This window comes from Pan troglodytes, chromosome 19, assembly GCF_028858775.2.
Source record: "Pan troglodytes isolate AG18354 chromosome 19, NHGRI_mPanTro3-v2.0_pri, whole genome shotgun sequence".
Classification (NCBI taxonomy): Eukaryota; Metazoa; Chordata; class Mammalia; order Primates; family Hominidae; genus Pan; species Pan troglodytes.
Window position 1 is genome coordinate 87,282,763 of NC_072417.2, and position 21,371 is coordinate 87,304,133.

The following is a 21,371-nucleotide window of genomic DNA, read 5'->3' on the forward strand; positions in this document are numbered from 1 at the left end:
CACGTTCAGTGATTCTTCTGCCTGCTCAAATATGCCATCCTGTAGCTTCTCTGCTATATTTTTATTTTGGTTAATGACTCCAGAATTTCTATTTTGTTCTTTCTTTTAAAAATAATTTCTGTCTCATTTGGATGTGGTGGCTCGTGCCTGGAATCCTAGCACTTTGGGAGGCTGAGGTGGGTGGATTACCTGAACTCAGGAGTTCAAGACCAGCATGGGCAACATGGTCAAACCCCATCTCTACTAAAAAAAAAAAAAAAAAAAATCAGCCAGGTGAGGTGGAGTGCACCTGCAATCTCAGCTACTTGGGAGGCTGAGGCAAGAGAATTGCTTGAACCCAGGAGGCAGAGGTTGCAGTAAGTTGAGATTGTGCCACTGCACTCCAGGCTGGGCAACAAAGCGAAACTCTGTCTTCAAAAATAATAATGATAATGATTTTTGTCTGTTTGTATCTTTTATTTGGTGAGAGATCATCTCATGCTTTTCTCTAGTTCTTTCGATGTGACTTCCTTTAGTTCTATGAACATGTTTAGCATAGCTGATATGAGGCCTTTGTCTAGTTAGTCCAATATCTGGGCTTCTTGGGGACAATCTCTATTTATTGCTTTTTTATTCCTGTGTTTGGGCCATACATTTGTATTTCTTGGCATGTCTTATAATTCTTATAATTTTTTTATTAAAAACTATACTTTTTATATGATTTAATGTGGCAACTTTGCAGATCAGATTGACATACCTCCCAGAGTTTGTGTTGTTGCTGTTTGTTGTAGTTGTTCTTTGTTTCATTAATACATTTTCTTAGCTAGTTCTTGAAAGTCTGTATTCCCTGTCACGTGTGACCACTTATAGTCTCTGCTTAGCTTAGTGATTAGTTAATGATTGAACAAAGATTTCCTTAAGCATTTGTCACCAAAAAATCTCCCCTTCTCTGCTAAGGGGCTCTGTGTGCGTGTGTGGGCATGCCTTTACACTCAGCCAGGCAGTTGTCAACTCTGCCTTAGTGTCTGTGCAGAGATGAGGTCAGCCAGAGAGTTTAGGGCTTTATCGGCTTTCCTGAGCATGACACAGCTCTGGGCGTGCACACAGCTCTATCCATGCTTGTGACCTTCTAGACTCCCAGGAATATGTCAGATCTTTTCAAAGCCCTGTGGACACATCATGCTTCAGCTTTTCCTTTTACTTATTTACTTTTGTTGTTTAAATGTAATAGAGGCTGAGCACAGTGGCTCACGTCTGTAATCCTAACACTTTGAGAAGCCGAGGCAGGAGGATCGCCTGCGTTCAGGAGTTTGAAACTAGCCTGTGCAGCATAGTGAGATCTTGTCTTTAAAGAGAGAGAGAGAGGAGAGAGAGAGAGAGAGAGAGGAAGGGGGAGGGAGGGAGGGAGAGAGAGAGAGAGAAAGAAAGAAAATAGGGACAGGGTCTTGCTATGTTGACCAGGTTGGTTGTGAACTCCTGGCCTCAAGCAGTCCTGCCTCAGCCTCCCAAAGTACAGGCGTGAGCCACTGTACTCGGCCCAGCTTTTCCTTTTAAGCTTTTTGGTAGGTCTATTCCTTTCCCCACCTGTTATCCACTGCCTCAGGAAGCTGCAAAGTTAGTCAGTTGCCTGCAATTACACCCTGATGAAAAGACTTTTCACACCAGGCAAAGGCTGAACCAAGTCAATTACAGCCAACCTTGCAAGAGGAGCCTTATCAGGGAACCACCAGACAGGTCAGATAATGACAGTTCTTTGGGCATGAGACTTGAAAGGAGCTCCAGCCTCATTCTGCTCCCTCTTGTGGCGCCAGGCTGCTGTTTTTCATCAGGAGTGCAGAATGTGAATTTTCAAGGCCACCACGGAACTGCAGAGTGTGCGATCTTAACTAGGGCAAGTGAAAATGCCACTGTTTTTACCAAGATTCTGCTGTTTTTCTTGAATAAACATTCTCCCGACTGCCCTAAGCCTCTGGCTAATTTCCAGAGTTCTGAAAAAGTTGATTCTGACCATTTTTGCCAGTTTTCTCACTGCTATTATGGAGGAGAGAATTTTTGGAGGTCCTTACTTCACGGATTTTGCTGATGGCACACCTGGGAAACTGATTTTTGTTTGTTTGTTTCTTTGAGACAGAGTCTCGCTGTGTCGCCTAGGCTGGAGTGCAGTGTCACGATCTTGGCTCATTGCAAGCTCCGCCTCCCGGGTTCATGCCATTCTCCTGCCTCAGCCTCCCGAGTAGCTGGGACTACAGGTGCCCGCCACCACGCCCAGCTAATGTTTTGTATTTTTCTTCTAGTAGAGACGGGGTTTCACTGTGTTAGCCAGGATGGTCTTGATCTCCTGACCTCGTGATCTGTCTGCCTCGGCCTCCCAAAGTGCTGGGATTACAGGCATGAGCCACCGCGCCCAGACTTTTTTTGTTTTTCTTTTCTTTCTTTGTTTTTTTTTTTTTTGAGACAGAGTCTTGCTCTGTCACCCAGGCTGGAGTACAGTGGTGCGATCTCAGCTCACTGCCACCTCCACCTCCTGGGTTCAAGCAATCCTCCTGCCTCAGCCTCCCCAGTGGCTGGTGCATGCCACTACGCCTGGCTAATTTTAGTATTTTTAATAGAAACGGAGTTTTGCCATGTTGGCCAGGCTGGTCTCAAAGTCCTGGCCTCAAGTGATCCACCCACCTTGACCTCCCAAAGTGCCGGGATTACAGGCGTGAGCCACCAAGCCCAGCCCAAACTGCTTTTTTTTTTTTTTTTAATCTCCAGTGAGATCAGAAGTCACCTGCCTGGATTGGCTCTGAATGTCCCTACCTGCTCTGTTCCCCTGAACCTGGAGTCGCCAGACACCCAACCCATGACTACACCCAGGCCAGTCTTGACCCTGGGCGTAAAAAGCATTCCCCACTCCTCCCTGCTCTGTATGTTCTTATACTTTTGCTGCTTCTTTGGGAGTGGGAGCCAGGATGGCTGAGAACCTCCTCCTCTGAAGCTGTCTGTAGTCAGCTGCTTCCTAAGGCCCCGATCTCCCTCTCAGACCTGCTGCCTCCTGCCCAGGGGAGCTTTCAGATTATGGAATAGACCCGGGCTCCCATAAACGTCCCTGCCAAACTATCTGGGTGCCAGAGCTCTAAAAGACTGAGGCGGAGCCACTTTGCCATGATTAATTCAGGAGCCTTGACTCAGTCATTATTCATAACCTCTTTCAGTGGTTTTTCATGCCAGCTCATACCAGCCCAGACTCTGGCGCTCCGCTGCTCCAAGAAGGGCCCCTCTAGGGCCATGTGGGACCCAGTGGGACCTACTCTTGAGCACTGCTTTGCCAAAGTAGAACAGGCTTATCTTTTATTTTTATTTATTTTTATTTTTTGTTTTGTTTTTGAGACAGCCTTGCTTTGTTGCCCAGGCTGGAGTGCAATGGCGTGATCTCAGCTCACTGCAACCTCTGCCTCCCAGGTGCGAGCGATTCTCATGCCTCAGCCTCCTGAGAAGCTGGAATTACAGGTGTCCACCACCACGCCCAGCTAGTTTTTGTATTTTTTAGTAGAGATGGGGTTTCATCATGTTGGCCAGGCTGGTCTTGAACTCCTGACCACAAGTGATCCACCTGCCTCAGCCTCCCAAAGTGCTGGGATTACAGGTGTGAGCCACCAGGCCTGGCCTATTTTTATTTTTTGAGACAGGGTCTTGCTCTGTCACCCAGGCTGGGGTGTAGTGGCACGATCATGGCTCACTGCAGCCTCAACCTCCCAGGCTCAACCAATTCTCCCACCTCAGCCTCCCGAGTAGCAGGCAGCCTCCCGAGTAGCAGCCTCCCGAGTAGCATGTGCCACCATGCCCAGCTAGCTTTTAAATTTTTTGTAGAGACAGGGTCTCACTATGTTGCCCAAGCTGCTCTTGGATTCCTGGGCTCAAGCAATCCTTTTGCCTCGGCCTCCTAATATACTAGGATTACAAGCATGAGCCACTGTGCTTGGCTGAGCAGGCTTATCTAAGAAAACATATTTCTGGGCCAGCTGAGTTCAGGGCAAATGCCTTGAACTTGGAGAAATACTAAGTCAAAGCTTATGAGCTAAGTACTTTTGTTATTTTACAAAACGGCCTTTCCTAGAAACAGCTCTGAGTGACAGGGTGAGCCCTCATTGTGCATTCATGGGAAAATGGAAACGAAATCTAACAGGACAAAGGACAGATAACCTTTCCATCTTTCTTGGCAAAGCACTAATAACAGATCACAGTAAAGGCTAAAGCTCCTCTGTGAGTTTCTTTCCAACAGAGGCAGCAGAGGTACAAAGGATAAGAGGAAATGAGCTAATGTAGCAGAGAGATTCGCCTAAATGGAGTCTTTCCACGTGCTTTTCCCTGCGTTAGGGACTCGGCTCTCCTCTCGCCTGGCTCCCTCCATCCTGAGGCTCATCTTCCATCTCAGCTACCTGTCACTTCCTCCAGGAGGCCTTCCCTGACCACCCTCATGTGTTCCCCTGCCACTATGCCTGTCCTATCCCCAGAGGCTTGCCCAGGGCCAAGTGTTGGGTAGGGAGTCAATGCCTGGGAGGGGCTCAAGGAACTGAATGAAGCTTGCACTCTGAGAGTCTCTCCAGAGAGTCTGTAGGGGCTGGTAGGAAACTCAGGCTGATTTGAACCAAGCCCTGATTCTAGAAAACCACATACCTGCCAAACCAGAAGCAGCAGCCCCCCTCTCTCCCCTGCTCCCTGCCCCAAGGAAGGAAGCCTGTGCCCCCTTCCACTCCTTCTTCATCTCCTTCCTCACCAGCCTGCTGGGACACCCGAAAGGGCAGCCTGGTGGCGGAGCTATCCACCATTGAGTCCAGCCACCGAGACCCTGTGTATGGCACCATCTGGCTGCAGTCGAAGACGGGCACCGAGTGCTTCTCAGCATCCACGGATGGGCAGGTACCCACCAGCCAGACACTGGAGAGAGGAGGGAAGGGAGGGGCAGTAACTGTTCCCTGGTTCTCCATCAGAACCCCTGGGGACATTTCCTTTAACACATTTTATTTTGAGACGGAGTTTCACTCTTGTTGCCCAGGCTGGAGTGCAATGGCACGATCTTGGTTCACTGCAACCTCTGCCTCCCGGGTTCAAGCAATTCTCCTGCCTCAGCCTCCCAAGTAGCTGGGATTACAGGCGCCTGCCACTATGCCTGGCTAATTTTTTATTTTTAGTAGAGATGGTGCTTCACTATGTTGGCCAGGCTGGTCTCGAACTCTGACCTCAGGTGATCCACCTGCCTTGGCCTCCCAAAGTGGTGGGATTACAGGCATGAGCCACTGCGCCCAGCCTAACACTTTATTTTTAAGTTGAGTAGTGATAATACATGCCCACGGAACAGAATCTAAAGGGTGCAAAAAAGAAAATGCCTTCCTCTCACCTCTGCCTGCACCTCCTCCCCTCCCTCCCTCTCTTATGTCTGCCTTCAGAGCTAGTCTCTGCATATGCAAGGAAACACACCTCTCTGTTCTTTACTCTTTCTTTTTGCACACTTCACACACTATTCTGTACTCGATGTTTTCCATTGTGTGTACCTTGGAGATAGTTTCATATTTCATACACCGCTGCCCCATGCCTATTAATAACTGCATCGTGTGGGTGTACCATAATTTATATATGGATTCTAATATTTTGTTGCTACCCCCCAAAAAATATAGCAAAGAGCATCTTTATACACAGATTGTTGCACACATGCAGGGATATATCTACAGCAGACATTGCTGGCAGTGGGACTTCTAGGTCGGAGCACACATGCATTTTTAACATTGCCGGATATTGCCTTATTGCGGGGAGTCTTGGCATATACCGATTCTTGGCCTTGCACCTGGAGGTTTTGATTCAGTAGGTCGAGTGCGAGGCCTCAGCATCTGGGTTGTATGAAGCTTGCCGGCGACTCTGATGATCAGCCAGGTGTGGGAACTGTGGACAGAACAGCAATCCTCAAAGTGTATTTGCTCCCACGAATTGCCGGGAGCTCCATCCTTTGTGGCCCAGTGGCTGACCCCAGGACGGTGGGGTGAGGGCGGAGAAGGCAAAAGCCAGGGGAAATACAGGGCCTCGAAGTCTCACTGTCGCCTCTCCTCCCACCAGGTCATGTGGTGGGACATCCGAAAGATGAGCGAGCCCACTGAAGTCGTGATCTTGGACATCACCAAGAAGGAACAGTTGGAAAATGCCTTGGGGGCCATCTCCCTGGAGTTCGAATCTACTTTGGTGAGTGTCCCTTGCTGTCCCTTCCCCGACTTGCATTGACAGGGCAGCCAGGGCTAAAGACAGGCCATTGCTAGGATATCAGGTGCTCGTGGAACCCAGCACCAGCCCAGGGAGGCCACCCTCACTGCAGCCATCCTAGACGTGTGTGGCCTTTACAACAACTTTCCAGCAGGGGGCAGCAGAGCTTCTCGAAGAAGGACACCATAGTCATCATGGCACCACGTCATCTTTTGGCCAGTGGCCCAGCTGAACACAGAGGGCAATCTTTTGACAGAACAATTCCAGAAAAGCCCTGTTTTGTGGGGAAGGTCACGCCCAGGACCAACATCGGGAGGCCTGGACTCCAACCCAGGTCCTGGCCCTGCCTGGCACGGGGTCCCTAGGCTGGTCACCTGCCTTCCTCTGGGGAAGGAAGAGGTACTGGAGAGGAAAATGAGGTCAAAGCAGGCTCCTTGGAAAACCAGAGCACAAGCATGGTCTCGGTGTTCAGTCACTGAGAATGACAAAGAAATATCAAAGTTCAGGTCGGGCAGGGTGGCTCACGCCTGTAATCCCAGCACTTTGGGAGGCCAAGAATTTAAGACCAGCCTGGGTACATAATGAGACCCCCCCACCGCCTGCCCAGTCTTTACCAAGAAAGAAAGAGAGGGAGAGAGAGGGAAAGAAAAGGAAAGAAGGAAGGAAGGAAGGAAAGAAAAAGAAAGGAAGAAAAATATCAATGTGAGGCAAGGCGCCGTGGCTCACACCTGTAATCCCAGCACTTTGGGAGGCTGAGGTGGCAGGATCACTTGAGCCCAGCAGTTCAAGACCAGCCTAGACAACATAGCAAGACCCTGTCCCTACATAAGAAAAGAAAAAAAGGGCCAGGCACGGTGGCTCACACCTGTAATCCCAGCACTTTGGGAGGCCAAGGCGGGCGGATCACCTGAGGTTGGGAGTTCGAGGCCAGCCTGACCAATATGGAGAAACCCCATCTCTACTAAAAATACAAAATTAGCTGGGCATGGAGGCGCACGCCTGTAATCCCAGCTACTCGGGAGGCTGAGGCAGGAGAATCGCTTGAACCCGGGAGGCGGGGGTTGCGGTGAGCCAAGATCGCATCATTGCACTCCAGCCTGGACGACAAGAGTGAAACTCCGTCTCAAAAAAAAAAAAAACAAAGAAAAGAAAAGAAAAACAGGAAATATCAAAGTTTGAGCATAGTGCAAATGTGTTAGAGGAGGGAAGCTTCCTAGAAGCAGTAAAGGAAGACTACCTCACTAGAGTAAGAAGACAACTTTCCCTTGTTGTTGGCTTTTGGTTTGGGCTGAGTCTTGGTTTATGTCTTAGTGCAGCGCAGGCCTGGTTCCCCCTTGGGGGTGTCACTTGTTTGCTTCGGGGTCATGGGCCATCATTCCTAGGGCTTTGGGAGGCCCTGGCCTCGAACATACCTGGGCAACCCTAGCTCAAGGCTGAGAGATGAATGTTGATGGAAGGAGGAGACAATTCCACTGACCCCCTCCCCAGAGGACAAGGCACTGGGCATGGAGGTTGGGGTGGCGAGGGCTCAGGAAAACATTCTGTCCCAGAGGCAAGGCTTTCTAGGCCAAGTGCTAGACATGCAACCACATCACTACTAGGGCCATCTCCTCCATGCCTGGCCTTTGCAGGGTGCACACTGTGTGCTGGACACTTGTGGCTGCCTGATTTAATAAGCTTGTGCAGTCGCCTACAACCATCTCGTGGGGTAATGTTATTATCCGTACTTGCCGGACACACACGATGAGTCTTCATGAGATTAGGTTGTGAGTCCTAGTACCTGGTAAAGCCGGGACTCAAACCCAGGGCTCCAACTCTGAGGCCCAGGGTGTCCACCTGCAGCCCACCATGAAGTCTGAGGCCAGAGGCATGATGGGCCACTCAGATCTGGGTGGCCTTTCTCCCTGGCTCACTGACGGGCGGCGTGCAGTCGGCTTGAATACTTTCTTCTCTGGACCTCTCAAGCTTGGTCTTTCCACTTGCCCTTGACGCCCAACTTGAAGCCCAGATTTTTGTTTTGTTTTATTTTGTTGAGACATGGTTTTGCTCTGTTGCCCATGCTGGAGTGCAGTTGTATAATCTCAGCTTACTGCAATATCCACCTCCTGGGCTCAAGCCTCTCAGCCTCTTGAGTAGCTGGGACCACAGGCACATGCCACCAAGCCAGGCTAATTTTTTTTTTTTTTTTTGAGACAGAGTCTCACTCTGTTGCCCAGGCTGGAGTGCAGTGACATGATCTTGGCTCACTGCAACCTCTGCCTCCCAGGTTCAAGTGATTCTCGTGCCTCAACCACCACACCTGGCCATGTTCTGGGTATTTTCTAGAGATTTTATATTTATCATTTTAGTAATTTTCTGGTAGAAGAAAACTGCACAATAAAACAATATGTTTTTTAAAAAAATAAACATAAAAAAGCTGGGGGGCCAGGTGCAGTGGCTCAGGTCTGTAATCCCAGCACTTTGGGAAGCCGGTGTGTGCAGATCACTTGAGCTTAGGAGTTTGAGACCAGTCTGAACAACATAGGGAGACTCCATCTCTACAAAAATACAAAAATTAGCTGACCCTGGTGGTGTGTGCTTGTGGTCCCTACATGGGAGGCTGAGGTGGGAGTACTGCTTGAGCCCAGAAGGTCAAGGATGCAGTGAGCTGAGATCGCACCGCTGCACTCCAGCCTGGGCAATGGAGCCAGACCCTGTCTCAAGAAATAAATAAATAAACTAGGAGTTCTTTTTTCTTTTCTTTTCTTTTTTCTTTTTTTTTTTTTTTTTTTTTTTTTTTTTTTTGAGGTAGGGTCTTGCTCTATAGGCCAGGCTGGAGTGCAGTGGCATGATCTCGGCTCACTGCAACCTCTGCCTAAAACCTGGGAGTTCTATAGGGGCAGGTTCACCAGCTGCAGAGGACATCTGAGCCCGTTGACAAAGGCCCTCCCCTCAGTGTGCCCCTCCCCTACCTCACTCAGCTGTTCTTTCCATTTGGAATGCCGAGGACACAGCGCCATTGTAGGCTCAGGCCCTGCTGGTGGAGGTTGTCCAATCTAGCCCAGAAGTTAAGACAGAACAGTAAACAAGGAAGGGCATTGCGTGATGGAGGGGGTCATGCTCAGAGACGCAGAGGGGAGCACTGGACCAGGAGTCAGGAGACCAGCCTTTGTGCATTCAGTCCGCAGTGAAGTGAGTAACTACTAAAGCTCAGTTCGTGGGCGATGGACCCATGTCAGACAAGCTCGTGCCCCTCAAAGAGCTCACCCACCAGCGGTAGGGGGACGAATTACATCACCGTCTGCCAGGTGGCTTCCTGAGTGCTGGTTGGTCACCTGCTCTGAGTTCTCAGGGACACCAGCCTGGACAATGCTATGACAAATGTCACTGTCTTGCCAGGGAAGGCTCTGCCCATCCCGTGAGTGATCTGGGTGGGCCACCCTGCGTCCCCTCCCTGGGTCTTCTTTACTCTCTCTGTAAACAAACATTCAGGATCTTTGTGGCCAAATGCATCGAGGACACAGTGGTGCTCTGCAGAGGGGGCTAGTGACGTGACAACCCTCCAGGACTGGAGGAGCCAGGGAGGGCTTCATTCAGCACAGGCTCCTTGAGCAGCTTCCAAAAAGATGGGGTCTGAGGAGCCCGGGAAGAGTGGGGACAGCTCTCCAGGAGGGGCCACAGCCCTTGCCGAGGCTTGATCTGAGGGCCTTTCTAGCGCCTGCAGACCCCCCAAGCAAGCTCCTGTCCATGCCCGCTAATCCCAGAATTGATGGTTCGTGGAGTCTTCCCCTCCTGTGTCACTCCTTCCACAGCCCACCAAGTTCATGGTGGGGACCGAGCAGGGCATTGTCATCTCCTGCAATCGCAAGGCCAAGACGTCAGCTGAGAAGATTGTGTGCACCTTCCCGGGCCATCATGGCCCCATCTACGCCCTCCAGAGAAACCCCTTCTACCCGAAGAACTTCCTGACGGTTGGCGACTGGACAGCCCGCATTTGGTCTGAAGACAGCCGGGAATCGTCCATCATGTGGACCAAGTAAGAGGCGATGCTGGGGACGGGAGGGGATGCAGGGGACAGGAGGGGATGGAGGGAGCCCAGCTGGGCCCCGGAGAGTCCCGAGCCTCCATATGTAAAATGGAGAAAAACCCTTCCACAAACACCCGAGCTCGTGTTAGCAAGTGACTTGCTCCAGCCACTCCACAAAGTGATAAGCTTCAAACCACTCAGTTACTAAAAATAATGGCCATGGCTTAATTTTATTTCCTTTTTTTTTTTTTTTTTTGAGACAGTCTCGCTTAGTTCCCCAGACTGAGTGCAGTGGCGTGATCTCGGCTCACTGCAGCCTCCGCCTCCCAGGTTCAAGAGACTCTCCTGCCTCAGCCTCCTGAGTAGCTGGGACTACAAGCACCTGCCACCATGCCCAACTAATTTTTGTATTTTTAGTAGAGATGGGGTTTTGCCACGTTGGCCAGGCTGGTCTTGAACTCCTGACCTCAGGTGATCTGCCCGCCTCGGCCTCCCAAAGCATTGGGATTACAGGCGTGAGCCACCGCGTCTGGCTGGCTTAATTTTCATAATCCTCAAAATATCCCCAGGAGGAGGCAGCATTGCTCTTCTCCTCATCTCATTTTTCATGTTAGGGAACTGGGCTACAGAAAGGCCAAGCCACTTGCTCCTGCTCTCCCAGCTAGTGAGGAGCCGAGATTGGGTGTGAACCCGGGTGCCTTGGCACGATTCAGCAGTGCGGCATAGCCTGTCTTGCTCAGTGCCACTCCTCTGAGGGGAGCAACAGACAGGGAGCTTGAGACAGAGCTATGAGCACAATGGTTAGACCAGAGAAGCTTGGACTATCACATCCCCCTCCGTTCTTCTTAGGGCCCATTTACCTTGTCTAAAAGTGCCCTTTCTCCTCCTCCCCTTCATCTCCTAAATTAGGTAATAAGCCCGAATTCTAACCACCCCCTTGAGTCATTCACCACCGAGCACTGCCATGTGTATTGTGCATTGCATGTATAAATAAATTACTTTTTTCTCTTGCTAAAAAAAGCATCCTGGGGTTCCTTTCCTGCCCACAGAACCACAGACTCCTGCAACGTCAAAGCCACCAGCAACCCTAATGAGCATCTTTGGTTCCAGTGCTTCCCACATCTGGTTGCATCAGAATATCTTGGGAGGAGTTTTTGTTTGTTTGTTAAAACGTTTTTGAGATGGAGTCTTACTCTGTCACCCAGGCTGAAGTGCAATGGCGCGATCTCGGCTCACTGCAACCTCCACCTCCCGAGTTCAAGCGATTCTCCTGCCTCATCCTCCTGAGTAGCTGGGATTACAGGCGCATGCCAGCACACCCAGCTAATTTTTGTATTTTTAGTACAGACAGAGTTTCCCCATGTTGGCCAGGCTGGTCTCAAACTCCTGACCTCAGGTGATTCGCCTGCCTCAGCCTCCCAAAGGGCTGGGATTACAGGCATGAGCCACCGTGCCTGGCGGAGGAGTGATTTTTTAAAATCTAGATTCTCAGCCCCAACCCTGGGGGTACTAACATAGAATCTTGGGCTTAGCCCAGGAATGGGCTTGTTAAGGAGCAACCCCAGGCTTGTGACTCAGCCAGTCCTTGCTTTGGGAGCAGAAACCTGGTTCGATGTCCTCATTCTACAGGGGTGGGAACGCTGGCTGAGAAGGGCAGTGCATTGTTCCAGGCCTCATAGCAAGTAGGGGGTTCCCAGTAGATGTGAAGCCCTTCACAGGCTTTAGGAGCCTTCCCAATGTCTTCAGGTCCTGCAGGCTGCCAGGGCTGTGTGAAAGGGGCTGTGAGGGCAGGGTGTCGCGCACAGCACCCATAGGCCTTTCGCAGAGCTGGTTCCTAGAGGGACTTGGTGGACCTGTGTCCTAGAACCTGGGTCTCCCTTGTCCTCCTCCTGCATAAGGTTAAACAAATTTAGCAAATAAGAATATTTGACCCTGGGCCAGGTGCAGTGGGCTCATGCCTGTAATCCCAGCACTTTGGGAGGCTGAGGCGGGAGGATCACTTGAGGTCAGGAGTTCAAGACGAGCCTGGCCAATATGGTGAATCCCCATCTCTAATAAAAATACAAAAAATCAGCTGGGCTTGGTGGCTCACGCCTGTAATCCCAGCACTTTGGGAGGCCGAGGCGGGTGGATCACCTGAGGTCAGGAGTTCAAGACCAGCTGAGATTGCGCCACTGCACTCCAGCCTGGGCGACAGAGTGAGACTCCGTCTCAAAAAAAATAATATTTGGCACTTAGTTAAATCTGAATTTTTTAAAAAAACTATTTTTTTTTTAGTATAAGTATGTCCCATGCAATATTTGGTATATACTTACACTAAAAATTATTCATTGTCCAAAAATCTCCAGATGTTTCTTTTTTTTTGGGATGAAGTCTCTTTGTTGCCCAGGCTGGAGTGCAGTGGCACGATCTTGGCTCACTACAACCTTCACCTCCTGGGTTCAAGCAATTCTTCTGCCTCAGCCTCCTGAGTAGCTGGGATTACAGGCGCCCACCAACACCCCTGGATAATTTTTTTATTTTTAGTAGAGGCAGGGTTCTGCCATGTTGGCCAGGCTGATCTCAAACTCCTGACCTCAGGTGATCCACCATTCTCGGCCTCCCAAAGTCCTGGGATGACAGGCATGAGACACCGCGCCCGGCCCAGATCCTTTCTTTAGTCTTGATCATTTCTCCCACTGTGGTCTGGCTGTCAACACACTCCGTTTGCAAAGGTGACTGGGAAGTGTAGTCTGCCTTGCTCACCAGGGGCCCAGCTACAACTATATTGCAATGGAGGAAGGGAGAGGAGGTCTGGGTGAAAATCTGAAGGCTGCACTGTGTGTGTGTCTCTTTTAAAAAAATGTTCCATCTTCACTGAAGAAACTCTTGAAAACCCAGATGAAACCAAGTAGGAAGTGACCCTCTCCTTATCTCAGTGGTAGCAGCTTTTCTGGGCATGTCCTTCCTCTGACTCCCATCCGTGAGTCCCAGGGCTGGGACCAGGTCCAGCAACACGTGCCTGCTGCCTGGAGTTAGCAGCAGAGAAATGCCAGTGGCCAGCCCACGGGAAGGACTGTGCCCAGAGCCCTTTCTTTATTTTATTTGAGACAGGGTCTCACTATGTTGCCCAGGCTGGAGTACAGGGGCAAAAACATGGCTCACTGCAGCCTCGACCTCCTGGGCTCAAGCGATCCTCCCATCTCAGCCTTCCGAGGAGCTGGGACCACAGGTGCTCACCACCACACCCGGCTAATTTTTTTATTTTTTGTAGAAACAGGGTCTTGCCATGTTGTCCAGGCTGGTCTCAAAATCCTGGCTTCAAGCGATCCTCCTGCCTTGGCCTCCCAAAGTGCTGGGATTACAGGCACATGACCAGCCCAGAGCCCTTTAAAGAACAGCCTGTCAGACACCTGAGGTCAAGAGTTTGAGAGCAGCCTGGCCAACATGGTGAAACCCCATCGCTAGCAAAAATAAAATATTAGCTGGGTGTGGTGATGGGCGCCAGTAATCCCAGTTACTCGGGAGGCTGAGACAGGAGAATTGCTTGAACCCAGGAGGCGGAGATTGCAGTGAGCCGACATCATACCACTGCACTCCAGCCTGGGCAACAGAGCAAGACTGTCTCAAAAAAAAAAAAAAAAGCAACCTGTGAGCTGTGGATGAGTGAGGTCAGCACAGCTAGAAGTCAGACACAAGGAAGAACTTCCTACCTAGCAAGACTCTGAGACCCTGGAGCCCAGAAGGGACCAAGGGAGCCAAGCTGTGGCTCAGAAGCCTCTGTCCCTCCAACCATGATGTGGTCTACCTCCCACAGGTACCACATGGCTTACCTCACTGATGCTGCCTGGAGCCCTGTGAGGCCGGCTGTTTTCTTTACCACCAGGATGGACGGAACCCTGGATATCTGGGACTTCATGTTCGAGCAGTGCGATCCCACCCTCAGCCTAAAGGTCACGCGCATGTCCCTCCTTGTGCATCCAGGTCCTCAGGGAGCCAGGTCCCGGCGTGGGTGTGAGTGTGGGGTGCTGTGAGCACGTGTGCAGTGTGTGGCCAGGTGTGTTTGGGCCTCTGTGGGGTAGCCGTGTGCAGGCTGACTGCAGCGATTGCTTTGGAGCGTGTGCTCCTACAAAGGTTAAGGGGCCTGGGGGATTTGGCATCCTGGTGGCACAACAGAACCACCTGGGGGAAATTTAAAAAGAAACAAAAGCAGGTACCTGGCGTCTCCTGCCCACAGGCCGATTCCTTCAGAGCCCCTGGGGTTTGGCTGCTGGACCTTCCCCTTCATGTCAGGGTGGCCAGAGCTGAGCCCCACTGGCTGGGGCCACGGAAGGGTGGGGGCATTGGGGAACCACAGGGTGACTGTGAGGCGGAACTGAAGGGGTGGGGTGGGAGATGAGGCAGGGAAGCCAGGAGCCTTGACAACCAGTCTCCGAGTTTGAACTTCATCCTGTGGGCAGAGGCGTCCTGAGGATGTTTGAATAGGGCCAAGTGGCTGAGCCTCCCCAGGGGCCAGTTAATCAGACACACATAACTTTGCTCCTCTCTCCTCTACCTGGGTCTGCCCGGCCCCTTCAATAGGTGTGTGACGAGGCCCTCTTCTGCCTCCGGGTGCAGGACAATGGGTGTCTCATCGCCTGCGGCTCCCAGCTGGGGACAACCACCCTGCTGGAGGTCTCGCCTGGGCTCTCTACCCTCCAGAGGAATGAGAAGAACGTAGCCTCTTCCGTAAGCACTGGGTGCCTGGGGAAAATCCCTCCAGCACATCCCGACCTGGCCCCACAGCAGAGCAGGCTAGTCAGACAAATAGATGGCCCTGCCCTCCCACCCCCAGGACATAGGTGCACATTTTGGGGGAAGCAGTGTGGTGTCCTGGCATGGGCTCCATAAATAGGTGTTGGTGTGTCCATTTGCCTTTGCTCAACTGCTGGGTAGCTAAGTGGCCTTCAGTAAGTCACGTCACTCTCCAGGATTCAGTTTTTTACCTGTAAATCAAAGAGGTTCGACTTGGTCAGTTTGTCTAGTTTCAAATAACACTTTTTTTGTGTGTGTGTGGAAACTTTCCAATGAAGGCTTAGTATTGTATTATATTATATTGTATTTTAATTTAATTATTTTTATTTATTTATTTATTTTTGAGACAAAGTCACGCTCTGTTGCCCAGGCTGGAGTGCAGTGGTGAGATCTAGGCTCACTGCAATCTCTGCTTCCCAGGTTCAAGTGATTCTCCTGCCTCAGCCTCCTGAGTACCTGGGATTACAGGTGCATACCACCATGCCCAGCTAATTTTTGTATTTTTAATAGAGACAGGATCTCACCATACTGGCCAGGCTGGTCTTGAACTCTTGACCTTAAGATGATCTGCCCACCCTGGCCTCCGAAAGTGCTGGGATTATAGGCGTGAGCCACCGTGCCCAGCCTAATTATTTTATTTATTTTTATTTTATCAGTTTATTTTATTTTACTTCATTTTGAGACAGGGTCTTGCTTTGTTGCCCAGGCTGGAGTGCAGTGGCACAATCATGGCCCACTGCAGCCTCTACTTCCCAGGCTGAATCGGTCCTCCCACCTCAGCCTCCTGAGTTGCTGGGACCACAGGCATGCACCACCATGCCTGGCTCATTTTTTAATTTTTGTAGAGACAGGGTCTCCTTATGTTGCCCAGGCTGGTCTCAAACTCCAGGGCTCAAGCAATCCTTCTAACTCAGCCTCCCAAACTGCTGGGATTATAGGCATGAGCCACCACGCCCAGCCTGAAGACTTAGTAGAATGCTAATAGGGAAGCCAGATAGAAGGGGACTTGAAGAGGGGGACTGAGATCCATTCCTACATCCTTTCCCCAGTGGACAGCCCTGCAGGCAACCCCCCAGAACCATGGGGAACACTGTGGAATTGAAAACCCCTAGTGCTAGGGCCGAGTGTGGTGGCTCACGCCTGTAATCCCAGCACTTGGGGAGGCCGAGGCGGGCAGATCACCTGAGGTCGGGAGTTCGAGACCAGCCTGACCAACATGAAGAAACCTCGTCTCTACTAAAAATAGAAAATTAGCCAGGCATGTCGGCACATGCCTGTAATCCCAGCTCCTTGAGAGGCTGAGGCAGGAGAATTGCTTGAACCTGGGAAGTAGAGGTTGTGGTGAGCTGAGATCGTGCCATTGCACTCCAGCCTGGGCAACAAGAGTGAAACTCTGTCTCAAAAACAAAACAAAACAAAAAAGGAAAACCCCTAGTGCTGAGGCCTGGAGAGCCTCCTGGCTCTGCCTGAGACTGGGATCTCACCATTGAGCTGGTCCTTTATGGGCCAAAGCCGCCATATTTCATAGCTCCAAAGGGCGCTCTTCTGCCTGTGGTTCTGGAACTCCATGCTCCTTGGCATTGAGTAACTCAGTGTCCCTGCTGCAGCCTTCCAACCCCAATATTCAGCCCTCCTTCCTTGACACCAGCCCTGGGTACAGACCTCTACGGTACAGGGACTGTATGGAGAGCGAGGAGAGCTCAGCAGAAGCCCCACCTGGCCCCAGCACTGGAGTCACTTGCCATCCTGCCCTCTCCCCACCGGGCTCTCTCTGTCCCTGGGTGCCCAGATGTTTGAGCGTGAGACCCGGCGAGAGAAGATCCTGGAGGCCAGGCACCGGGAGATGCGGCTGAAGGAGAAGGGTAAGGCGGAGGGCAGGGATGAGGAGCAGACCGATGAGGAGCTGGCCGTAGACCTGGAGGCGCTGGTCAGCAAGGCCGAGGAGGAGTTCTTCGACATCATCTTCGCAGAGCTGAAGAAGAAGGAGGCAGACGCCATAAAGCTGACGCCAGTGCCTGTAGGGGCCTGGACAGGGGTTGGGTGGGTTGGGGACTGGGCAGGACACATGGCACTTGGGTTCTGCTTCTGCTTGCTGACTTCCTGGGTGACCTTGAGCAAGTAGCCTTACCTGCTAGATCTTAATTTATTCACCTGGCAAGTGGGAAGAATTACTCCCTTCCTTCCAAAGAATCCTAAGTCTCCGAACAGACTTCAGGCTCCTTACAGGCAGGAACCATACTCCATGCCTCCTGGTATCCTCCCCTCCCCCCAGAGAGGGCACGTGGTGAAAATGCATGTTGAGTGACTGAACGAGGGAACATGTGTGTTGAGTGACTGAACGAGGGTCCTAGAGATAAGTGAGCTGTGAGAGAGGAATGGGCCTTGAGACCCCTGGAGGGAAGGGCTGGGACATTAGCAGTGTGCACGTCATGCTGGCTTACCCAGGTTTGGTGTCAGGAGTGTGACCTGTGGTCAGCTCATCTGCCCATGGCCCCAGCTCTAAAGCGCTTTCTAGCTCTATCACCTGAGCTGGTCACTTCACTTCTGGCTTCCTTCATTTCCATCTGGAAAATGAGGAGATGTTGCTATAAAGATGGTGTCTGGTCATCTTCCAGGCCCTCTTTTGTACCAGCGGAGAGAGGAAGAAAAGACATTGCCTGTCTGGGTCACCTCCTTCAGGCCCCACAGATAAGATGCCAAGATATGAAAGAGCCAAAGAGCAGCGTGGAAGGGAAAAGAAACAGCGGGTATATGCCAGGATTTACCCTTGTAGGCAAGACTGGCTGCAGACTTGGGGATTGCAGGCACTGCAAAATGAAAATGTGAGGGCCCTCGTTTAAAAAGTATTAATAATTTTAAAACAGTGACAATACAGCATTAAACCAAGCGTGGGCCCTGCTGAGACAGGGTCCAGTGTATCTGCACAGAGCACCCACCCATGACGCCTGCTTGAAGAAGAGCTGTATGGCAAGTTCTTGGTCCCTGATAGAGTGGACAGAGCGAAGGATGGTGCATGAGCACACAGAGAAGATAACTGGTTCCATCTTGTGATTTCTTCCCTCTTCTGCCTCCCTCCCCCCTGGGTCTAAAGCTGTGATTTCCACAGGTGCATTTTGCATTTGAGGGTACTTGGTTATGAGATGTTTTCTTCTCACACTGGGTAATACAGGTGGGGCAGAGAGCTCCCTCCACTTCTGGTGGAGGCAAAACTAGAATCCTGGATTCTGACGCCTAATCCAAGGCTCCTCCCACTCACCACTCCTGGCCTATCCAGCCCTGCAGAAGGCAAAGATGACACTGGCCACCTTTTACAATGCAATGGTGGCTGGTAGGCACCATGCTTTGTGACATATGTCCCAAAACGTGCTCCTCACCATGGCTTGAACATTCTACATGAAGAAGTTGAGCCTTGGAAGGGGTTCAGGTTCACAGAACTTGGCCCCTTCCTCCTCCTGCCTGCCACACACTTCCTGTCTCTCTCTTAGTCTGCAGTTGGCCCAAAACGCTGGTGGTCACAAAGTACCGCGTGGTACTGAAGGCTGGGTCCTTATGCCCACTATTTCTAATCCTGGCCATAGCCCTGCAAGGTGTCCTGTCCTCTCTATGGGTGAGGGGGCCAAGGAGACTCAGGAGGAGCTAGCCCGAGGCCTCCCAGTCTGCATGTGGCAGAAGCCAGGCGTGAACCCAAGTCTGCCAGAGTCCCCCAGCTCTGCCCATTTTCGGCACTGTCTGGGCCCTCACCAGCCACAGAGCTGGCACCCGGGTTCCAGGGTGCTCAGCGACCCAGGCTTCAGCCATTTGGCTGCTTTGGTCTTCGTGGGGTTCACATCCCAGGGGAGTGGGGAAGGCCTGTCCCCTACCAACACCAACACTTCTGTGCTGTCTTCCCCTGCAGCAGCAACCAAGTCCAGAGGAAGACCAGGTGGTGGAGGAGGGAGAGGAAGCAGCGGGGGAAGAAGGGGATGAAGAAGTGGAAGAAGACTTAGCCTAGAAGTCAGCCTTCGACTGCGGCGCTATCCCTGTGTGCCTTCCTCTCCCACCTCTTGGTATTGCCCCGCTCTCACAAGTGGGAGGCTGAGCTCCGCCTTAAAGCAGCACTGGGTGGTGGGCTGGGAGCATCGGGCCCTGACTCCCCATCCCCTACAAATCACTAGCCCCCACTGACTCACTGGGCACTGAGTCCTGAGCCACCCCTTGGAGAGAGGGAAGGGGCAGCGCTTGTCCCGGAGCTGGCTGCCCCATTGTCTCAGCCACCCTGAGCCCACCCCAAGGCCGAGGCCACCTTAGTCCTAGTCCTGGATGTTTCCTGGGATTCAGCTTCTCGCAGGCTCCCCAGCAATCATTTTCGTCTGTAATCTTGCAGACCCTCAACCAGACTTGCATGGCCATGGCAGGGCCTCGGGAAGACCTTCAGGAGCGGGGAAGGGTTTCTCCTCCATGATCGACCCTCCTCGTCCACCTACAAATCAGGAACAGAAAGTCTGTCCACTTTGAAAATACCTTTCCAGGCAGCTCCCTGACCATTTGGACACATTGCCATGACAGGAGCCTCCAAGTATGTGGGAGGGGACAGGCGGGACAAGCTTGGCTGTTCTGCTGCACCTGAATGCTTTCTGTTATCCTAATTCTTGTAAAATTAAATGAATCATAACAATGCCACGAGTTAGTACGTGTGATGCATCCTGCACCCAGAGCCTGTCACGTTATCTCATGTAACTCACTCACGACATCCCTGGAACTGTGTGCCCCCATCATCTTTATGCTACACAGGAGGTTCCAGGAGCGGTACAGGGACGTGCCCAAGTCTCAGAACTCGTGACGGGGCACAGCGGGGACGGGAGCCCAGGCAGCTCATTCCTGACCCTGCACGGTCATCAACTGTGGGCCAGGTGCTGTGCAGGCCTCTCGGGGACTCCAGGGTGGGAAGTGGGCTGCCCTGGAGGTGCCCTGAAACCGCAGCTCAACAGAGCAGTCAGTGACCATTACCAGAGACATTGGGAGGTCGAGAGGGCACCTCAGTGCCAACCTTGCACAAGGAACAATGCCCTGACCATCATCATCCTGTGGATGGCAGGTGACCTTGGCAGGGACCCAAAGTGCCCTTGAAAAATGCCCTTGAAAAATGTGTTGGTCAGGTGTCGTGGCTCACGCCTGTAATCTGAGCACTTTGGGAGGCCAAGACAGGAGGATTACTTGAGCCCAGGAGTCAAGGAGGATCACCTGAGACCAGCTTGGACAGCATAGTGAGACCCCCATCTCTAATTTAGAAAAAGAAAGAAAAATGGCCATGTTAGGAATCTCCTTGGCTGGGTGCAGTGGCTCATGCCTATAATCCCAGTACTTTGGGAGGCCAAGGTGGGAGGATCACTTAAGCCCAGGAGTTCGAGACCAGTGTGGGCAACATGGGGAAACCCCATCTCTATAAAAAAATACAAAAATTAGCCTGGTGTGGTGGCGTACCACTGTAATTCCAGCTACTCAGGAGGCTGAGGTGGGAAGATGACTTGAGCCCAGGAGCTCGAGACTACAGTGAGCCACAATCGCACCACTGCCCTCCAGCCTGGGCAACGGAGCAAGGCCCTGTCTTAAAAATAAAATAAAATGGCCAGGCACAGTGGCTCACGCCTGTAATCCCAGCACTTTGGGAGGCTGAGGCGGGTGTATCACCTGAGGTCAGGAGTCCAAGACTAGCCTGGCCAAAATGGTGAAACCCTGTCTCTACTAAAAATACAAAAAACTTAGCCAGGCTTAATGGCACACACCTGTAGTCCCAGCTACTCGGAAGGCTGAGGCAGGAGGATCACTTGAACCTGGGAGGCAGAGGCTGCAGTGAGCCGAGATCATGCCATTGCACCCCAGCCTGGGCGATAAGAGTGAAACTCCATCTCAAAAATAAATAAATAAAATAAAATAATCTCCTTGAGGAGGGACCCAGGGCCAGCTGCCCCCCATACTCGAAGAGAAAAATGGAGCTGTCGACTGTGGTTAACCTTGATAAAAACAATAATCTCAGGTTATGCTGAGTGCTTGATCTTCACAAGTGCCCCAGGAGTGATCTCACATTTCAATCCCCACGTTATGGATGTAGCAGGCGAGAGAGAGAGAGGGAGTAACTTGCTGAGTCCAATGGGAGTGGGTAGCAGAGCTGAGACTTCAGCCCAGAGTCACAGCCCTACAGCTTACGCCATGCACACTGCACTCCCAGGACCCGGGTAAGAGGAGTGGGCTGGGCCATTCCAGCATCAGACGGAGGGGGCCACGAGGGAGCAGCAGGCCCCTCACTGAGCAGGGACACACACAGCCTCAGTGCCGTCCTCAGGAATGCCCTGCCTAGAGCAGCGATTCTCTACTGGGGAAGATTTTGCCCCCAACAGGACATCTG

At 51.6% G+C, this 21,371-nt stretch overlaps 1 protein-coding gene across 11 annotated transcripts in view; it reads left to right on the forward strand.

The window, feature by feature from the left end:
• DNAI2 (dynein axonemal intermediate chain 2) overlaps positions 1 to 19,648 on the forward strand; it is a 40,469-nt gene extending 20,821 nt beyond the window's left edge. For 4 of the 11 annotated variants that reach the window (XM_016932865.4, XM_003953177.4, XM_054670025.2 and 1 more), the window contains 8 exons: positions 4,742 to 4,881; positions 6,070 to 6,192; positions 10,002 to 10,225; positions 14,013 to 14,148; positions 14,777 to 14,923; positions 16,779 to 17,006; positions 18,885 to 19,035; positions 19,353 to 19,648. In XM_016932865.4, coding sequence (XP_016788354.1) covers positions 4,742 to 4,881; positions 6,070 to 6,192; positions 10,002 to 10,225; positions 14,013 to 14,148; positions 14,777 to 14,923; positions 16,779 to 17,006; positions 18,885 to 18,980 — 1,094 coding nt within the window. In that variant the 3' untranslated portion in view covers positions 18,981 to 19,035; positions 19,353 to 19,648. Of the gene's footprint in view, positions 1 to 4,741; positions 4,882 to 6,069; positions 6,193 to 10,001; positions 10,226 to 14,012; positions 14,149 to 14,776; positions 14,924 to 16,778; positions 17,007 to 17,604; positions 17,737 to 18,884; positions 19,036 to 19,352 lie in introns of all 11 variants that reach the window. The other 7 variants (XM_009433200.4, XM_054670026.2, XM_054670027.2 and 4 more) reach the window with 3 other exon arrangements.
• The last annotated feature ends 1,723 nt before the right edge of the window (positions 19,649 to 21,371 follow it).